This window comes from Anabrus simplex, chromosome 10 (assembly GCF_040414725.1).
Source record: "Anabrus simplex isolate iqAnaSimp1 chromosome 10, ASM4041472v1, whole genome shotgun sequence".
In the NCBI taxonomy this organism is placed as follows: domain Eukaryota; kingdom Metazoa; phylum Arthropoda; class Insecta; order Orthoptera; family Tettigoniidae; genus Anabrus; species Anabrus simplex.
In genome coordinates, this window is record NC_090274.1 from 28,476,541 (window position 1) to 28,495,873 (window position 19,333).

The window sequence follows — 19,333 nt, forward strand, 5'->3', positions numbered from 1 at the left end:
CAACCATGAACAGAGCAAGGGAACCAGTTTCAGTCCAAATGTAGTCGCTGGAGTTACCTAAACTGCTAACCATTCGTCAAGTACAGAAAACTTTCTCAAAGTTACAAAGGTGATGGTAGAACATTCCTACTGAGCTCGATAGCTGTAGTCGCTTAAGTGCGGCCAGTATCCAGTATTTGGGAGATAGTGTGTTCGAACCCCAATGTCAGCAGCCCTGAAGATGGTTTTCCGTGGTTTCCCATTTTCACACCAGGCAAATGCTGGGTCTGTACCTTAATTAAGACAATGGCCGCTTCCTCACCACTCCTAGCCCTTTCCTATCCCATCGTCACCATAAAACCTATCTGCATCGGTGCGACGTAAAACAACTTGTCAAAAAGAAAAGAAACACTACTACAATCATCACTTGTCCATACTTGTTGATAACATCACCAATTCATAATCACTGAAAAGTTGATGCAACATAAACAATATGCACATGATTTAAAGTGATTTGCTGGACTATGAGGATGTTCTTGTAGAACAAAACATATTAGTCTTTGTTTTAATAGTGTACTATTTTTTCTAAAGGTATGTTATAGAGTAGTGTGTTCTAACTAGAGTTTTTGACGGACTGAAAAGCTTTAAGGCTCGCTCCCACCTAGTAGAATCGAATCGAACCGAACAGCCGAAATTTCCACTCGACCGCTCACATCTAGTGGAACAGAATCGAACGAGATTCTACGGGTAACTTCAGGCTTACAATGGACAGTCTGATAGAAGGTGTGAGGAGGCAGAAAATTACGAGAGATCGGAGAAGTTTCTGGGTGCATAAAATTAAGAAGAGAGTCGAAAGTAGAGTACGGTATTCAAACTTATTTGAATGTTTATTGCGCGTTGAAGCTAAGTCTCGACGGTAGGCCTTCTTCAGAGTTACTGTATTGCAATTTCAACAACTATTTCAGATTGCAGAATTTAACAGAAAAGTTTAATTTTACAGGAGGAAATGCTACTTCACATGCAATGGGAGTCTGTGGTCATTTTTAAAACAACTTTAATGCAGTAGATTGTGTCCTGTGGTAGGATGAAATCATTAATCGAGGTAGTCTCGACATTATTTTCTTACAATTTGCTTTACGTCGCACCGACACAGATAGGTCCATGCCGATGATGGGATAGGTACAGGCCGAGCATTTACCTGATGTGAAAAATGGGGAAACCATGGAAAACCATCTTCAGGGCTGCCGACAGTGGGTTTCGAACCCACTGTCTCCCGAATGAAAACTCACACCTATGGGACCCTAACCGAAAGGCCAGCTCTCTGTGACATTAATTAAAGACCGTGAAGTGTATTTATTGTCCACAACAGAGCGATTTCATATACAGTAGCCTACTATTTGTTAGGGACACATATACGACAGTTTGAAACCTAGGGAATGCCACTTAGACATCGTTCACTGTAAATAAAATAAACGCTTAAATATAGATCCCATATGAGATGTGGTGTCAAGTATCGTTCTGATATACCGTATGTGGACTCCAACATAACAGGATTTTGTGATGAAGTCAACAAAAATTATGAAATAAATAGTATATAGACTACAGTAATCTACCACAAAATTGAATATTCTAGTAAGTTTGGTTTTTCATAGCCTTGCTTATTTCCTCCCAGGCATTATTTTTTACGTTGTAGTAATGTTCGTGGGTCTTGTAGTAGAGGAAATTATATTTTTGAATTGAACTGGTAAGTTTTTCCGTGTCTTGTATTAATAAATTAAATAAACTAACACAAAACAGAACGTTCCCGACCGTATCTAAGAAATAGCTGACTTTCCAGCTGAAGCTGATACATATTTGCCGCCAAATGGTCGTCCGAAAGATCTCGACCCGACCGTCTACGAAGTTGCACGAATCTTTATAATTCTGTTCGATTCTACTCCGCTATATGGAAATTCTGAAAAGCCATACATCTAATTTTTGATATGCTCTATTGGTGGAAAAATATCTAATTCCCTCCATGGGAATTTAGAATTTCCATTTGGAATTGCTAGGCGGGCATTAATTCCATTGTGGAGTTTTATCTCCTGTATGCAGTTATCAGACTGTGCCTCATAAATAGGCTTCTGATAAATTTCATTTGCATATACTCCAGCATCAGTGGGTAGGGTCTGACACATCCCACTCTGACGAGTCTAGTGTCAGACCCAAGACGAAATGCTGGTTAATAGAGCAAACACCTGAAAAGCCATACATCTAATTTTTAAATCCACTCCGCTAGTCGAAAATTATTCTTGGCAGAGAATCCTGTCCCGTTCGGTTCGACTCATGGCGACCGCCCTCTCTATCTCCCATTTAAATACATGTTTAAAAAAAAATCTGTTCCGTTCGATTCCATTCCATTCGATTCGATTCCATTAGGTGGGAGCAGGCCTTTAAAGTTACTATCACTAAAATGTTTGTTGTGGGTTTTCCAGAGAGTTTTGAGTATAAGTAATTGGATTACTGTACTTGTAAATGGCACTTTTTACAAAATGTATTTTTTCCTCATACTTTCCTGTACTTCAGGAAGTAAAATTGGAACCATTTCTTTCTAGTAATATACATCACATGGAAGCAGAAACAGGAAGCTATGAAGTAATCATGAAGATAAGTACAGCAGAATCAGTATCTTCACCAGCTCTGGAAGAAGTACTTTCTCACCGCACCAGTACTTCAAAAGACATCAAACTTATCCTAAAATATCCATTCTGCTTGGGATGTCCTGAACATTAGACAGAGATGTACGTTTAAGTACACCTGTGGAGAATCTTTTCAACAAATGCAAAGATGTACTTTTCCTAAGAGATCAAGGCTTGTTGATGAGAATAAGAACCAATTATTTTGTAAATAAATCCAAATTATTTTCAATAAAAATTATAGTGAAAATAAATTATTTTGAAAGTTCCAACATATCATGTTCAGTCTTACTTAGCCACTTATTGTCTGCATGCTAAAAGAACCCACAAAATTAGTAATATTTTCCTTGCAGATTTTGATAGCACTCAGCCCCATGTGGAAAAAATTGTCTGTGATTTACTTAAGACTGGCATTTTGTTAACTGTAATTTTATGATTATTTGCTGAAAAAGTAATTGTAATTGAGAACAGTATTTCTCAGGTCCCAATTACATTTTTCCTGAACTCTTCCCAATACTGTACTTTGATAACAAAAAATTAAGTCTGATGAATTATTAAATGTGAACAACATACAGTATCAAATCTCCTGTTGAATACAAAGGCCAGAGACTGTACTTACTTTTCAATCCAGAACGGGCTGTCTGTTATATTGCTCAGGTCATCAACTTTGTTGAGGAGTAGACCTCTGCTCTTCCGATAGTTGGGAAGAGGCATTACCCTGGGGAAAAACAAAAAACAAACAATGTAATCATCCATTTTATTAGAAATAAAGAAAGGAACGACCCCTCCCCCTCCCAAACCCAATGGCACAACAGCCCGGAAGGGCCATGGCCTACCAAGCAACCACTGCTCAGCCTGAAGGCCTGCAGATGACAAGGTGTCGTGTGGTCACCACGACAAATCCTCTCGGCCCTTATTCTTGGTTTCCTAGACCGGGGCTGCCATCTCACAGTTAGATAGCTCCACAATTATAATCACGTAGGCTGAGTGGACCTTGAACCAGCCCTCAGATTCAGGTAAAAAGCCTCAACCTGGCCAGGAATTGAAGCTGGGGCCTTCGGGTAAGAGACAAGCACGTTGCCGCTGCACTGCGGGGCTGGCAAAGGAACGAACGGGTAATGTGTTTTCGTGTCCTCATTATCTGTCTATTGCTCCCCTTTCCCAACTCACATGACATTATGTTTACCCTATCCATGCTCTTTATCTTTCTATATAGGGCCGATGACCTTTGATGTTAGGCCCCTTTAAACAACAAGCATCATCATCATATCTTTCTATATACGACTTTGTCAGTAATTTGTTCCGTTTTGTTATTTATATTGACCTATCCTCCTCCTTTCTTTTTGTCTGCATACATCCTGTGTCCTTGGTTTTTACCGCCTGTATTCAGACCACTAATGTCAAAAGAGTATATCACAACTATGATATAACACAAACTAGCTGCTGAAACTGAAACAAGAGACGGACAGTCGCCATCTTCTGCGTGGCCCCCAGCAATAAAGACAGACAACATCTCAGAATGCAGAAGAGTATCATGAGCAGTGTCAAGCCTGCAACAACTAAACCAAGCTCTCTCTCTGGAACCAGTACTGGCAGAAACAGTCGACACTACAGGACTCAAATAAGCCAATGGAAAGGACTCCAACTCATACCTCACAACCAGCACTTGATAGAATAAGAACTGGTATGACAAGAACTACAGTCCTATGAGAATTAATCGAACATGACAATAACATACCCACTTTAAGTGCAGAAATTATATATTCATGTAATACGTACCCTTAATCTTTACTATTAGCTAATATGTCCTCTTTTCTGTTTTATAAGTTGCTTTATATAATTTGGCAGAGATTCCACAAGCTATGAACATGCATTTTTAAAGTTTTTAAAGTTCATCATCATGAAACCTGAGTTTCCTCCACGAGATCTTAAATGGACATTACCGCTCGGAACATCTTGTTTTTCTCTTCTCTCTCCGCGTTCCTTCCAGCTCCACCAGAACCAAAGACCTTCTCCACATTCCTCACACTCAGCACTCAATACTTCAACGATCTTTCTTAATCCGCCTCCCAACACTCTTTAACAATATTAATAGGAGACAAGAGCTTGATATAGCATCAAATAAAAGTGTATTCGAGAGGTGTGTAAATAGTATCTTAAAGATAAGTTGATGTGAGGGGATTATACCGCCATCTTGACCCACGACGACTTGGCTATGAACATGGACATTCTCATGGTTTTCGATTTGGACAGTTATTAGTAGGATGTGTACCTGATCTTGTTATATTTTGTTATGTTTGTTATATTTTATTATCAAAGTTTATGTTTGTTAAATAGTCTGTTGACAGTGCAAGTGAAATTTGCTCAGTGTAGCTGTATCTTGTGCTTCGTGAATAAATAAATAAATAAATAAATAAATAAAGACAGTCAAGTTTCGAGTAGAGTATCTCCTTTTGCAAATAGCCCTCAAGTTTTCTATTAGTGAGTATCCTACTAAGACACGAATATTCTTCTTACTGAAGAATTACTTGACTTTCTTTGAAGTATGGCAAGAAGGCAAATCTTGCTGGAAAATTCTGTCATCATCTGGAAACGTCTCCTGCAGCTCACAAAGAATTCTCCTTTCCAGTATTGGATTAATGGTGTGTGGCCACCGAAGAGGCCTGGTGCAGGTATTTCGAGTTGCTGCCGTATAGGCGACCTGCGCGTCTATGAGGATGGGGCCCTACCAAGAATGAATTCTGATGCTGAAAATATCACACACACACAGAGCCCCTGGAATTAACCAACAAAGGTTAAAATCCCCGACCCAGCCGGAAATCGAACCCGGGACCTCCTGGGCCAAAGGACAGCATGCTAACTATTTACCCATGGAGCCGGACAGGTCAGATTACATGATCCTGCCAACTGGTACTAATGGTCCCGGTCCTTCATGCGTGGAATGTCCAGCTCCTTGGCTGAATGCCAGCGTAGTCTCCTTCGGTACAGAGGGCTCCGGGTTAGATTCCCAGCCGGGGTCGGATATTTGAATCTTAAATAGTTATTTCACCTGACTTGGGGACTGGGTACTGTCCCCAATATTCCTGCAACTCCCACACCACACACAGCACTGTCCTTCAATACAGTAACACGCAGTTCCCATACTGCAGATGTCACCCACCCATACGATAAAGAAATAAACAAAATAAATACATGAAACACTCCCAAAACAGGTGTTTGTTTATAGGTGCCACAAGTTCACAATGATCCATCAGCGTAACGTGTGTGTGCTCTCTGCAGCATAAACCATGCTATCGAGTGCACAAAATTATTTGTGTCACTGTCGCCCGGGTGGCAGATTCACTATCAATTGCTTACCTAGTCTTTTGTTAAATGATCTCAAAGAAGTTATCAAACATCTGCCTTGGAAAATAATTATTCCAGTCTCTAATTCCTCTTTCTGTAAACAAATATGCATCTCAGTTTGTCCTCCAATTCCAACTTCATCTCCAAATCATCATCTTTCTTACTTTTAAAAACTTCATTCAAGCTTATTAATCTACTAATCTCATTTCATGCCACCTGACACCTGGGAACATTCTGCTTAGTCTAGCATGTAGTCTCCTTACTCCTAAATCTTCCTAGCAACAAGTTCGCAACATTTTTATAACACTACTCTTTGATCAGAAGTCGCCCAGAACAAACTGCACTACTTTCCTTTAGATCTTCAAGTAATCCTGGTGAATAGTCCAGTATGCTAGAACCAAACTCTAATTGGGGTCTTACCAGCAACTTATGTGCCCTCTCCTTCACATCCTTACTATAACCACCGGGCGGGTTGGCCGTGCGGTTAGGGCCGCGCAGATGTGAGCTTGCATCCAGGAGATAGCGGGTTCGAACCCCACTGTCGGCAGCTCTGAAGATTTTTTTCTGTGGTTTCCCATTTTCACACCAGGCTGTACCTTAATTAAGGTCATGGCCACCTCCTTCCCACTCTTAGGCCTTTCCTATCCCATCGTCACCATAAGACCTATCTGTGTTGGTGCGATGTAAAGCAAATAGCAAAATAGCTTACTATAACCCATAAATACGCTCAGAGCCATATGAAGAGATCTGTAACGTTGTCAGTGTTCAAACAATGTCTGGTTCATTTAGATTCATAACACACAATAGCCTTAACAAAGTGAGGTACAGGAAAATGTCTTACCAGAAATGCAGACAGCAGCAGACTCCTATAAATGTGACAGAGCCAATGAAGAGGACAATCACCAAAGTAACCAGAGCTGTTAGTGCAGTGTCGAAGTTCTCCTCTTCAATGGTGACAAACGCTGGCTGCAACAACATAATAAACTAAATGTATCGCCATCAAATAAATAATTATCAAGCAAACACGAATGTCAGGCTAATTTCTATGGGAAAAGTTTGCCAGTCACAGATAAAGTCCTTAACACATTCTGGTCAGGACTTTGAAATCTGTACCAATTACTCTGGTCTGCAGTTTAAAAAAAAATATTTTTCTATATTTTTGTTGGGTGTTTTCAAACATTTTCCCTCTGCAACCATTATACAGTAGTTAGCCTATTTGTAAGCTTGTTATGGTATTAGAGTGGGTGTATTTTCTACATAAATTTGGTACCTAAATGTCAAACCCATCCTGCATAGGATTTAAAAATAATCACCATGTTTTCACTTTTTTAATGTCAAATTCTTCTTCCTTCCTAATACCCTGGTAGGGTGGGGTGGTGGGTGGAAACTGTGTTACACATTTTTTTATGGCTTGATGCCCTTCCCAATGCCAACTCTATGTGGAGGTGTACATTCACTATTGGTAGCTAGTGTTTCTGTAGTAATTTGTAGTATTCGTGCAGCTGTGAGCTCACATTCAGGAGATAGTGGGTTTGAAACCCAGTGTCAGTAGCCCTGAAGATGTTTTTCAATTGTTTCCCCATTTTCGCACCAGGCAAATGCTGGGGCTGAATCATAATTTAGGACAGGGCCACTTCCTTCCCACTCCTAGCCTTTTTCTATCCCATCATCGCTATAAGACATATCTATTTTGGTGCAAAGTAAAGAAAAAATTAGCAGTGTGATGTGTATATGAATAGGTGTGTGTAATGGGACAAACAAAAACACCCAGTCCCTGAGTCAGAGGAATTAACCATACATGAGTAAAAACCTAGCCCGGCCAGGAATCTAACCCAGGATCCTTTTTCCATTCAAGCAAGGAGCTGAACTAAAACATAAAAGTCAACTGGTGAGTGTTTTTGAATATTTTTGTTGCAAAAAACAAAGAAATATTCAGGCTAAGCAGGGCAGAATATGTTATTTTTAATGACAAACACAATGAATAAACAATGCACCTCTCAGAACCTCTGACATTGCATAAAACATCAAAAATTACAATCGCCTCTAGCACATCTCCATGTGGTGGAGACATACTAGAGCTGGGGACGGAGCGGAGCGGAGCGGAGCAGTTGTTGTGACGTCATCACCCGGTAGTACCGATTGAACTACCGAGTGTATGTCCTGACGCGGGACGTTTAAACACGTTAGAGGTATGCACTGCGAAGGTATTGCATCCCTCTATTAATACCCTTCTCTCACAACGTAACAACTGTAACTAACTGCATATATATTCACTATAATTGTTATATACGTAACTGCTAGGGAGTAGGAGGTAGTATGTGGAATAAATGTTAGTTACTCGTATAGTTAACTCATTCGAATAGTGAAACAAAGTATGGCGCATACCTACCGAAAGGGTTTGTATACAAGGGGATTGGAAGTTAACAGAAAAGTAATGTATTAACGATTATTTCGTAAGTTCATGTGATACGGTACACTGTTAATGAGAAGAATAACCTGAATATAAAGAATCTTATCAGAACATAATGAAAAACACTGACATAATTTCATCTACAGGATGACAAAAGTAATTACGTAAATGAACGTTGACTGGAATGTCCTTCTTTGCAAATGTGATTACAAAACATATCTGACAACATACTACTACACGTCCCAATGCCAAACAGCTATCAGTAGAATGCTTCTATAAATACAGTTATTATATTATATTATATTATATTATATTATATTATATTATATTTGATGTGCCACCACCCGTCGTGTATGTGCGGCCACAAAATTTGCAATTTGCGTGCTTCCTATTGTCAGTGATGTCAAAAAACTGCCAGGCATCCGACGGTTTTCGTGGCCATTGTGGAACAACTTTCTGTAAAAATTTCTTTAAATTCCTTTAAATGTTCTAAAAATATAACTACTATCTACGAATATGTTTAAATATCACACTAACACCACAAATATAATCTAACAGACTTTACATTATCTACAAAACATAACAAGCGAAGGAAATATATACGTACATTCGAAACAACACAGATTGAATACAGGTACTTTCGTACGTGTGTTGTGCGCTACACAGTGCTCAGGTCCTCTGCGAGTACTCGCAGTTGTAAGCGAAGGGGATCGGTGGTGCGCTCTACCGCTACAACCGGATTACTCATCGGTATTACTCGCTCCGTCCCCACCTCTAAGACATACTTTGAAAGAAATATCTGTCTGTTTGTACCTTACTCCTGGTTTGTGATACAGGGTTAGGGATGGGGTGAGAAATTTATATGGCACGTTTTTATGGTTGGATGCTACTTTGTGAAGCTAGTGAAGGTGAAATGATTGATTGTGAATGAAACTGGGTAAAGAGGCGGAAGGAATCAGCTGTAGCCTATGAATAGGAACTTTTCCAGCATTTGGTTGGAAGTGAAAATGCAGAAACCACAGAAAAACATTTTCAGGACAGCTGACGGTAGGATTTGAACCCCCGTATCTCCTGAATAAAGAGCTTGGATCCATAGCCATAGCACATGCTCGGCCACTCCACTTAGAAAATATGAGAGAAAATCTTCCAAGGTGGAAACGCTTGCGAATTATCACACGTCAATGACTTGGGCAGCAGTACTACCATCTAGCAACGTATAGCCCTAATTAAATCTCATACAACACACTGATGGTTCGCACAGTTCATTTCTGATTTTTAAAATGTCTTCTCAAAGCCTACTGCAGGACATGCTTGCACTTTCACCACAATGTTTTAACTCTCTCAGCCTGACAACGTGGAGAGTCGTGCAAGGCTATAGTGGTTTGCAAACGGTAAGTACACGCAATGTCACATTACTAACATTATTAGATTACGTTTCAATCATTCGCTAACCCCTGTGTACCTACACCGTTTTCATATCAAGAATGACTCAGCTTGTTCCTGTGGACATAATTATGGAGACAGCGACCATTTATTTTTCCAATGCCCCAGATACGCACGACACCAGAAAATTTTAATGCGGAAATTAATTAGATTACACATACCTTTGCCTACTCATCTTTCAGTCTTGCTATCACAACCTTCGCCACACATCATCACTATTCTTAACGAGTATATTGACAACACTCAAATCAAATTGTAATTACGCTATAGAAATTCAGTTGTTTTTCCGGAATGCAGAGAAGTTGCACTTCTATACGTTCCGGAGAGTGTATCACGACCCTAGCGTTTCACTCTTGTTACATCCTAGTTAAGTGTTTTTTAGTTTTGTTTTGCTAAAGTCCATAAGGATCCCTATGTATTCCAAAAGTTCCTAAAGTGTAATATTTTGTATGGCTCTACTCACGAAGAACAGAATAGTGTTTTTTCTTATTACATATAACCCAGTATGCTTGTGTCTAAATGGTTATTTCTGATATGAGTGTATCGTAAAGTAACTCAAGTGAAATATTAAGTAGAACTTGTGACTGGGAAATAGTGGTCTTAATCCCAAACCTACCTCCTCAAGAAAGAAAGAAAAGAAAAAGGCTATAGTGCTGACTGGTGTTCTACACACATCGCATGGTCTGCCTGTATCGAGTTATCATCTCGCATAATACTGGACGTATTTCAAGAAGTGACTAATGTGAATTTAAGCTCTTTCATTTCTTAGCTTAATCAACGCATGTGTAAATTTTGAGAAATTGCATCTGTGAGTAATGAGAAGTTATCAAATGAAACCTAACATACATAGCTGAATTAGCTATTAGCAGAACAGGGGTCTGAAGTAGAAATAAAATGTCCCAGGAAGACATTCTTCAGACAACAATGTGCTGCTGAAATATTACCCTCTCACTAGCTTCATTTACTGCCAGGATTGTGTGATAATTCATTGAAGATAAAACATTATTAATAAAATAAACAACTCTGTGGGTTCATGTGATAGTAAACTTACAATTTACTTACAACCACATTTTCTATTGCAAATCCAGCGTAGTAGTCCTTAAGGTAATCGTACTTGGAGTCTATAGCTTTCAGCACTTCGGCAACTGAACCAATGGTTTGTGTCGAAGGATCCACCACGTGGAGATACATATCACACCTGGGAATGTAAGTACAATTATATAAGTGAGGAGTTCCAGAAATACATGGCTGAGCTTGATGCAGACAATAAAATTAGCTTTTACACAGTCATTTATACACTCATGAGCAACTGAATTAGAGAAACCTGGCTAGTAGCATGTAGCACCCCTTTGGCATTGACAGAGGCAATGCGGCATGGCATGGCCTCACCAAGACAATGGAAGCATTGGGGAGTCATACTGATCCAGATCGCAGTACAGTTTCCTATAATCGAAGCTTGGTTGGAGTACGGTCCAGGGCATGCACATCACTATCAATAGCATCAGATGTGCTCAATGGGATCAAGATTGAGGCTCCTCAGGGGACCAGACAAGCATCTTCACGTCCATGGAGTACTCGCTGAACCAGTCTGCCACAATTTGGGAACGATGGGCTGGAGTATTGTCTTACTGTAGCTACAGGTCACCTGCAGGATGGTGGTGATTATTGTTTTAAGTGTAAGTACAACTAGGCAACCATTCTCTATATAACACTAATCAGAGAGAAAAAAATGGAAGGGATTCGACACTTCAAAAAATGGAAGTTCAGCCAAAGAAGGACAAGGGCCACAAAGAGTGTGAAAATGAAAGACTCCCTAGCCCTCGTAACCGAATAGTGTTGGGGTTAGGAAATAACAAGAGTTGACCAAGGGAGGTTGGCTAGGATAGATGAAAATGAGGAGCCTGGCACAAGTAAGTGGAAACAATGCCAGGACTCAACTAAGCACCCCATGGTCGCCAAGCCAAGCTCCCAAGTTAAGGGCCACTGGGGCCCCTTTTAGTCACTTCTTATGGCAGGCAGGGGATACCGTGGGTGTTATTATGCCGCCCCCACCCTCAGAGGAACAGGGTGCTAGAGGCAAACAGAAGGGTTAACATGTTCTGCCAGCGTTTGCCAGTGAGGGATGACGTCAGATTTACTAGGGATCCCATTTCATCCCACGTGAAGTCTCCCCATACGGGGATACCACCACCACCACCGGCTCAAACTGTACCCTGCTGACAGGATGGATCCATTGCCTCATGTAGCTGACGATGCACTGGAACCCGGCTATTGGCATCGAGCAACTGGTACCTCAACTCATCTGTTCAGGCAACCTTTTTCCTGCTTAGTGTCCAATGACTGCGTGAGGATTAAAAGACAAACTGGACCTCTATAGTCACACTGATAGTTTCATCAATATTGTACAGAGAAGATGTTTGGTATGGTGTTGAGCAGAGGTACCCTTGTGAGACACTTTCTTCTGTACCACATGGTGAGGAGATGGTTCTGGATGGTAAAGGTGCTCACCCCCAGCATTGAGCTGACAAGTGATCTGCTGAACTCTGGCCCATCTATTCACTCTTACAATCTGAGCTAGTTGATGGTGTCCCCTGTCATCAACACGTCGTTCACCCCGGCAACTGTCTTGCCCAAATCCACGTATTCACGGCACACTCTTGATACGGTGACCCTTGGAAAGCCCAGTCAGTGCCTGTAGGACTTCAGAGATGAGTGGCCCATACATCTGGTGATGACAATCTGGCTGAGGTCTCGTGTCTTGTCCATCCTGCAGTCAACCTGTGAGAGATCTGATTTCATCACTGTTACATGCCAGGCCGAGCACAGCACCATGTCCGTACGACACCTGCTATTTCTAATTCAACTGCTCACGAGTGTACTATTATGTTCTTTACCCTACATGTTGGCAATGTTTCAAGCACACTACAACATTCTTCATCAAGACAGCTGACTAAAATTGACTATATCATTTTACCTGTCTGGTCAAGTAAGGGTACATTAGTCGTCTTGATAAAGGATACTCAGGTTATTTATAGAAACACACTGACAGCTTAATAAGGAACAACAGAAAGAGGAGAAAAAGAAAAACTCCAAGGCTTCCCTCCTCATCAATGCAGTTTTTTTTCATCCATTTCTTCTCAGCCCTCAACAAGATTATTTTTGCTTCTCACCTTTGTCAGGAGGGTGGGTTTCGACAGTCATTGTTGAGAGATCTTTAGTCTTAATATAATAATAATAATAATAATAATAATAATAATAATAATAATAATAATAATAATAATAATAATAATAATAATAATAATAATAATTGTATGGCCTCAGCTACCGTGTGCAGACATTTCAATTTGACGCCATCTGTCTGTCTGCTCGTCAATTTCGACGTTCCATTTTACTCTAGGCCCCCACTAGATGGCAGACCGAGTAAACCGAAACTCTCTTGGGCGTCTATGGCTGAGATTTAATGAATTTTGTCCGGTAAACACCAAATGTGTCACCAGAGATCTTTTACATGCCGACATCGTACGACATGGAGTGTCGAATGGACTTTTTTCCGCCCTTCAAAAATCCGACTACCTCTGCCGGGTTTGAACCCGCTATCTTGGGATCCGGAGGCCGACACTCTACCGCTGATCCACAGAGGCAAATGTGGGATAAGAAGAAAGCTACATAAACACAGGTTAGTACAGAGAGTTGCTCTCATCGGTTGGCCGACAGGTGCGCCTGGGCTTATCTGCCTCCCGTTACACAGCGCAGCGAGAGCACGAGAATGCCCGCACTTCAGATCCGTGTTTAGAACATGTATCAAGTGGTGATCTGTCCCTCCAACTGTTCTTGAGCTGTCAAGTGTTACTTCAGGGTATAATTCTCATAATGCCTCCATATGTGAAAGCAGAGTCTTGCAGGGAAGTCGTTAAGCGATTTGCAACAAAATTTCCAGGTGTACGCCCTCCACACAGAGAGACCATGTGGAAACTCAAATAAATTGACAGGAACTGGTTCTTTACTCAATAAGAAGTGAAGTGTAAAAAAACAACACGTACTTAACGAGGAAAAGGTACATGAAATCGCAGAAAGATTAGAACATACGCCAATAAAATCCCCAAGATGACTTGGACAAGAAGCATGGTGGGCTACGAAAATGTTAAAATTGAAACGATACAAGGTAACTGTAGTACACGAACTGTATCCACGTGATGATGATAAGCGAGTCCGTTTTTGTAATTGGATGTTGTGAAACGTTCACGATGAAATAATTAATCTACGCTTAATATTTTTCTCTGACGAAGCATGGGTCCATTTACACGGGTATGTTTCAGCGCAGAATAACAGATATAGAAGTACAGAAAACCCACATCACATATACGAAATTTCTCTACATGAACGGATCGGAGTATATTGCGCAGTGAATGCATACAGAATTATAGGCCCTATCTTTATTTATAATTTGCTTTCCATCGCACCGACACAGATAGGTCTTATGACGAAGATGGGATAGGAAAGGACTAGGAGTGGGAAGGAAGCGGCCGTGGCCTTAATTTTTGCCTGGTGAAAAAATGGGAAATCACCTTCAGGGCTGCCGACGGTGGGGTTCGAACCCACTACATCCCAGATCCAAGCTCAACTCTGCGCGTCCCTAACAGCACAGCTAACTTGCCCGGTCCTATCTTTTTTCAGGGCACAATTAATACACAAACATACAGAGATAATATACACAAACCATTTTTTGACGAACTGGCTGACACCGACTGTCGAAATGGATATTTTCAGCAAGACTGCCACCGTGCATACACCTCACCATGAAAATAGTGATATTATGTGATCAATTATTTGCAAGGAACATCTATAAACCTTAGTGAATATACTTCAATAAATAAACTAGCTCCATGTGCGAGGAAAAAGTAAGATACACATGAAATTTTAGCTCGGGACAGGCGTTGCCCATCATTAGTCTCTCATCGGTTAATTCTATATCTTATATGATGGTGTGTAGACAGTTTAATTTGTTTTTCTCAGAAGTTACTTTTTAGGGCATGTGGGTGTTTCTTAAGTGCCTAATTCAATAAGATCTCCTTCTGTGCTTACATGAAAGTTATTGGTCTGATGTATCTTCAGGGTAAAATCCTACCTAATTAGACTTAACACTCATTTCCAGTACATGGTGAGATTTATGAAACACTTACCAATCTCTGTGAATTTGTCCAGAGGAGTCGACATGGTAGCGGATATCGTCCACGACCACTAGACTCTGGGTGATGTTGGAAAGCTCCGCAACGATCTCGTTTCGCTCCTCATTCACCTCCTCTGGGGAACGGGACAGTATCACCCTGAACAGCTGCTGAGGCTCATAGATCCACACCTGGCACAATTAAAATACTCTAATTTAAAAATATATTCAACATCTCATCAGTCTTACAGAAATTCAAAACAGTATTGCAGCAAAAACCGGGTTGAGAGTGAACCTATAGAAGACATGAGTTTATCACTAAAATAAAGGAAGCTCCTTCTACAATACCACTAAGCATTTACCCCTCCAAGAAGCACTACAACTCTGTACTCTACACCTCTGAGTGCCTCTTGATGAATCGAAAGGGCCCACTCAGGAAACTAGAAGTTAAAGAAAGGAAGATCAAGAGGAGAATGGCACCTACAGGATCAGGCAGAACGAGTTCTATAAACATCAGGAAGACAGTCACATGTATGAGGAAAAGGCGACTGACCTTCTCCGGACACATGAGCCGCCTGAAATCCTGCAGGCTCACCAACAGAGTCCTCACAGTGACAAGTAATGGAAAGGCTTCCAAGACCAAGTGGATAACCTCAGTAAAATCAGACCTAGAAGAACTACACATCCCATTATAGACTACAGAGAACCTATCTCAGTACCGACAGGCCATCCTACAAGGAGTCTTCCCACTGTCTCTCACAAACAAAAAGAGTACAGGGACCACCAGACCTAAGTGGATGGATGGAAGGAAGCCGGCACACACCCAGAAAATGAAAGCGTACTGGGCCAAGAAAAAGCAGAAGAAGACCATAGCTAAGAGGTTTTGTTTTTTCTGTTATTTCATTTAAATTATGTTTTGGGTTAGCATAAGCCCCGTGGTTCCTAGTAGGCCAAAACAAACAATAATAATAATAATAATAATAATAATAATAATAATAATAATAATAATAATAATCACTGCAATCTCCTACACAGAAGACTTGTAGTGGTGTCTCAACAGCGCAGTAGCAGCCAGCGTCTCTGAAAGGTGCAACAGTCTAAATGATGAGCCCACTGCTACACTGGAGTGAAACACTGGTAATTTCATGATTTATAAGGCCAAAAAAGCTTAAATGTTTTTAATATTTGCAATCGATTAAATGTAATCATGGTTTCCTTCTGGGACCTTAATTTTTTGAAATAATAATAATCATCGTATTGCCTCAGCTACCATATGCAAGCATTTGAATCTGACACCATCCGACTGCCTGCTCGTCAATTTTGATATTCAGTTTTACTCTAGGCCTACTAGATGGCAGAGTTCTTGTTGGCTCTTTATCAGGTGGACACAAACCGAGTCACCGAACATCATATGACGTGGAGTGTCGAATGGATTTTATTCTGCCCTTCAAAAATCTGACTTCCTCTGCCAGGTTTGAACCCCACCATCTTGGGATCCAGAGGGTGACACTCTACCACTGATCCACAGAGGAAGCATAAGCCCCTCAGTTTAATTGTGTCTTTTTTAACCCTTCATAATGGTGAAGTGCCATCACTTACCTAGCCTCTTGAACCCGTCTCCATGAGTCTCTGTCCTGGATAGTGTTTGTTTTTTCTGTTGTTTAATTTAAATTATGGTTTGGGTTAGCATAAACTATTATTTAAATGAAATAACAGAAAAAGCAAACATTCTATTTAACACTTTTATCCCTTTAATTGCTAATTCCTATAAACACTCTCATCAGCCTCCACCATTTGTTTTCCATCCCCTTCCCTTCCTCTCGCAATCCACGTAATAGCTCACCACGAGCATCAGATAGCATTCGGTGCACCATAAACACAGGTCCACATGGAACTGAGGGAGTAAGTTTAAATGTTGATCTTTTACGTTTGTTTATATTTGGCACAGCATTCTTCAACTTTAGTTTCCTTTCTTTTCAGACATCCACCCATTCACTCCAATCAAGATTTGTAATATTGATGATTCCTTAACAGGCAACAGTTCTCAGTTTTACCACTATTTTCATAGTAGCCTTAGGATGTTCCCTCAGGTCAATTTCATGTAACGAACTATACCTGCATATATAAACCCGGACCGAGCACACGGTGTTAATACTGTGCGCTACAGCAGCTGTCGCGCGTGACCGCCCTGCTTTAAGCGTGTATACAATCTTATATGAAATCTTACCTTATACAAGATGCTGGAAGTACTGTCCTTCATAATGAGGGACTTCTAAAACACCACTAGGATTTTCTGCACACCAATAGTGAGAGTTATGACCGTTCACACGACCATTAAGATGAAACCAGGCCTCATCTGAAAAGAACACAATCTATGGGTCGAATAAATGATCATTCAATGATACAAGATACCAGTCACAATATCTCACTCTTGTGGCTGGATCAGCAGGTTTTAAACAATGGGCCCGTGTAAATCTATACTGTTTGATGTGTAATAGCTTTGTAGCTCGGTGTGCAGAAGGAACTGAAAGCTCTACTTATTGTGCTAAGTTTTTGAGCGATTCGCACCAGTGTCATCATCTACTGTAGCTTTTCCTCTGTTTAAACTGTTCGTGTGCGCTAATGTTTCTAATTGAGCACTGAACCAGTAGTTTCAAATTTATTTACCATTATGTGAATCTATGCTCGTGAAGGTGGCATTTCACCAAGAAATTGCTGAACAAATGCATCACGTCCCCTTCGAGCCGACTCGTACTTAAAATTACTTTTTCATACGAAAATACGGTGTTGCAATGATAACTGTCTCCCCTTGTTAAGAGCTGAGATTCAAACCTGGCTACTGATGCTAGGTTGAACATGAGCACGCTCTTTGCAGGGTCAAGAACTATGCGCTCTCCTCCCGTAGAGCTTCTTAAGTCTCCGAGAGTAAATACGCCGCTAGATGGTCTGGGTTTATAACAGGCTAACAAGGGGGCATTCCCTACTCGACGCCACCGATTTCGCTCAAATTTATAGAAAATGCAGGGCTTGGTTAGAAATGAAAGTACCTAAAGTGGGAACTCCAGATGACCAAGCATATAGAAAATAAAAATAAAAGTGTTGACGTGGCTCTCGCACGGTATAAGCCAATTACGTTAGTGCGCACGTTGAGCAGTTCTTGGCGTAGTGGTAAGAGCTCGGACTGGTAATTCAATGGTCGTGGGTTCGACTCCACGTGTGGAGACTTTTTTTGTCACATTTTATATTATTCATTTTTCAATTATGCAAAGAGGTGAATAAATCATTTTATTTATTTATTTATTTATTTATTTATTTATTTATTTATTTATTTATTTATTTATTTATTTATTTATTTATATGCGAAAGGCATAGAAAAGATAAAAAAGATTGGTATTTCATTGTCAGACTTTCTTCTACCTGTGCCAAGAATCTATTGTATGTGTACAGCCGCCAGGAGCAACCTTCACTTGTCAGGTGAAAACGAATCTTATAGCGAAATGACTATTCACGTTTATGGCACATTCCCCAAGGAGGGGGGATAGCCAGTAAAGGAGAAAAAAAGAAGAATTTCTGTTTAAACATGCCGGAAAAGTTCGCAACTCCAAATTTTCTACAATTGTGCGCTCATTTAAAAAATGACGTCCTATATGCCTTTTGCATATAAATAAAATAAATTAAAATAAATTGTTAATATAAAAATTCAGAAAAATATTCTCGACACGAAGAGCCGAACCCACGGCCATCAAATTACTAGTCCAAGCTCTTACTGCTACGCCAACTACTGCTCGGCGTGCCCACTAACGTAAGTGGCTTATACGGTGCGAGAGCCGCGTCGACATTTTTATTTTTATTTTTTATACGCTTGGCCATCTGGAATTCCCACTTTGGGTACTTTCATTTGTAGCCAAGCCCTGTATGTTCTATAAAGTTGAGCAAAATCGGTGGTGTCGAGCAGGGAATGCCCCCTTGTAAGTTCCACACAACTGTATATATTGTATTTTTACACAGTTTAAGCACAAATTTTCACACTGTTTGTGAAGGACAATTCACAACAGCTGGAGCACATGAGATACTTTTAACAACCATACTGAACATTTTATGGACAACAACTGTGATAGCTTTTAATAATTCCATTTTCACATCAAAGAGTGTTATTTTTAGATTTAAGAATGTATGTATCCAGCTGATGATGACCCAGTTAAAGGGTTGAAATTAGTACTAGTATTATAAATATAATGATGATGATTGTTTTTTAAAGGGGCCTAACATCTAGGCCATCAGCCCCTAATGGTACGAAATGAGATGAAGTATAATGAC

General features: G+C 40.4%; 1 protein-coding gene across 1 annotated transcript in view; it reads right to left on the reverse strand.

Annotated features, from left to right (window-relative positions):
- Nucleotides 1-19,333, reverse strand: part of LOC136881774 (cadherin-87A-like) — a 120,807-nt gene that overhangs the window by 9,844 nt on the left and 91,630 nt on the right. The window contains exons 20-23 of the mRNA XM_068229320.1: nucleotides 15,033-15,208; nucleotides 10,915-11,050; nucleotides 6,841-6,965; nucleotides 3,274-3,372 (exon numbers count right to left, since the gene is read on the reverse strand). Of these exons, the coding sequence (XP_068085421.1) occupies nucleotides 3,274-3,372; nucleotides 6,841-6,965; nucleotides 10,915-11,050; nucleotides 15,033-15,208 (536 nt within the window). The remainder of the gene's footprint in view (nucleotides 1-3,273; nucleotides 3,373-6,840; nucleotides 6,966-10,914; nucleotides 11,051-15,032; nucleotides 15,209-19,333) is intronic.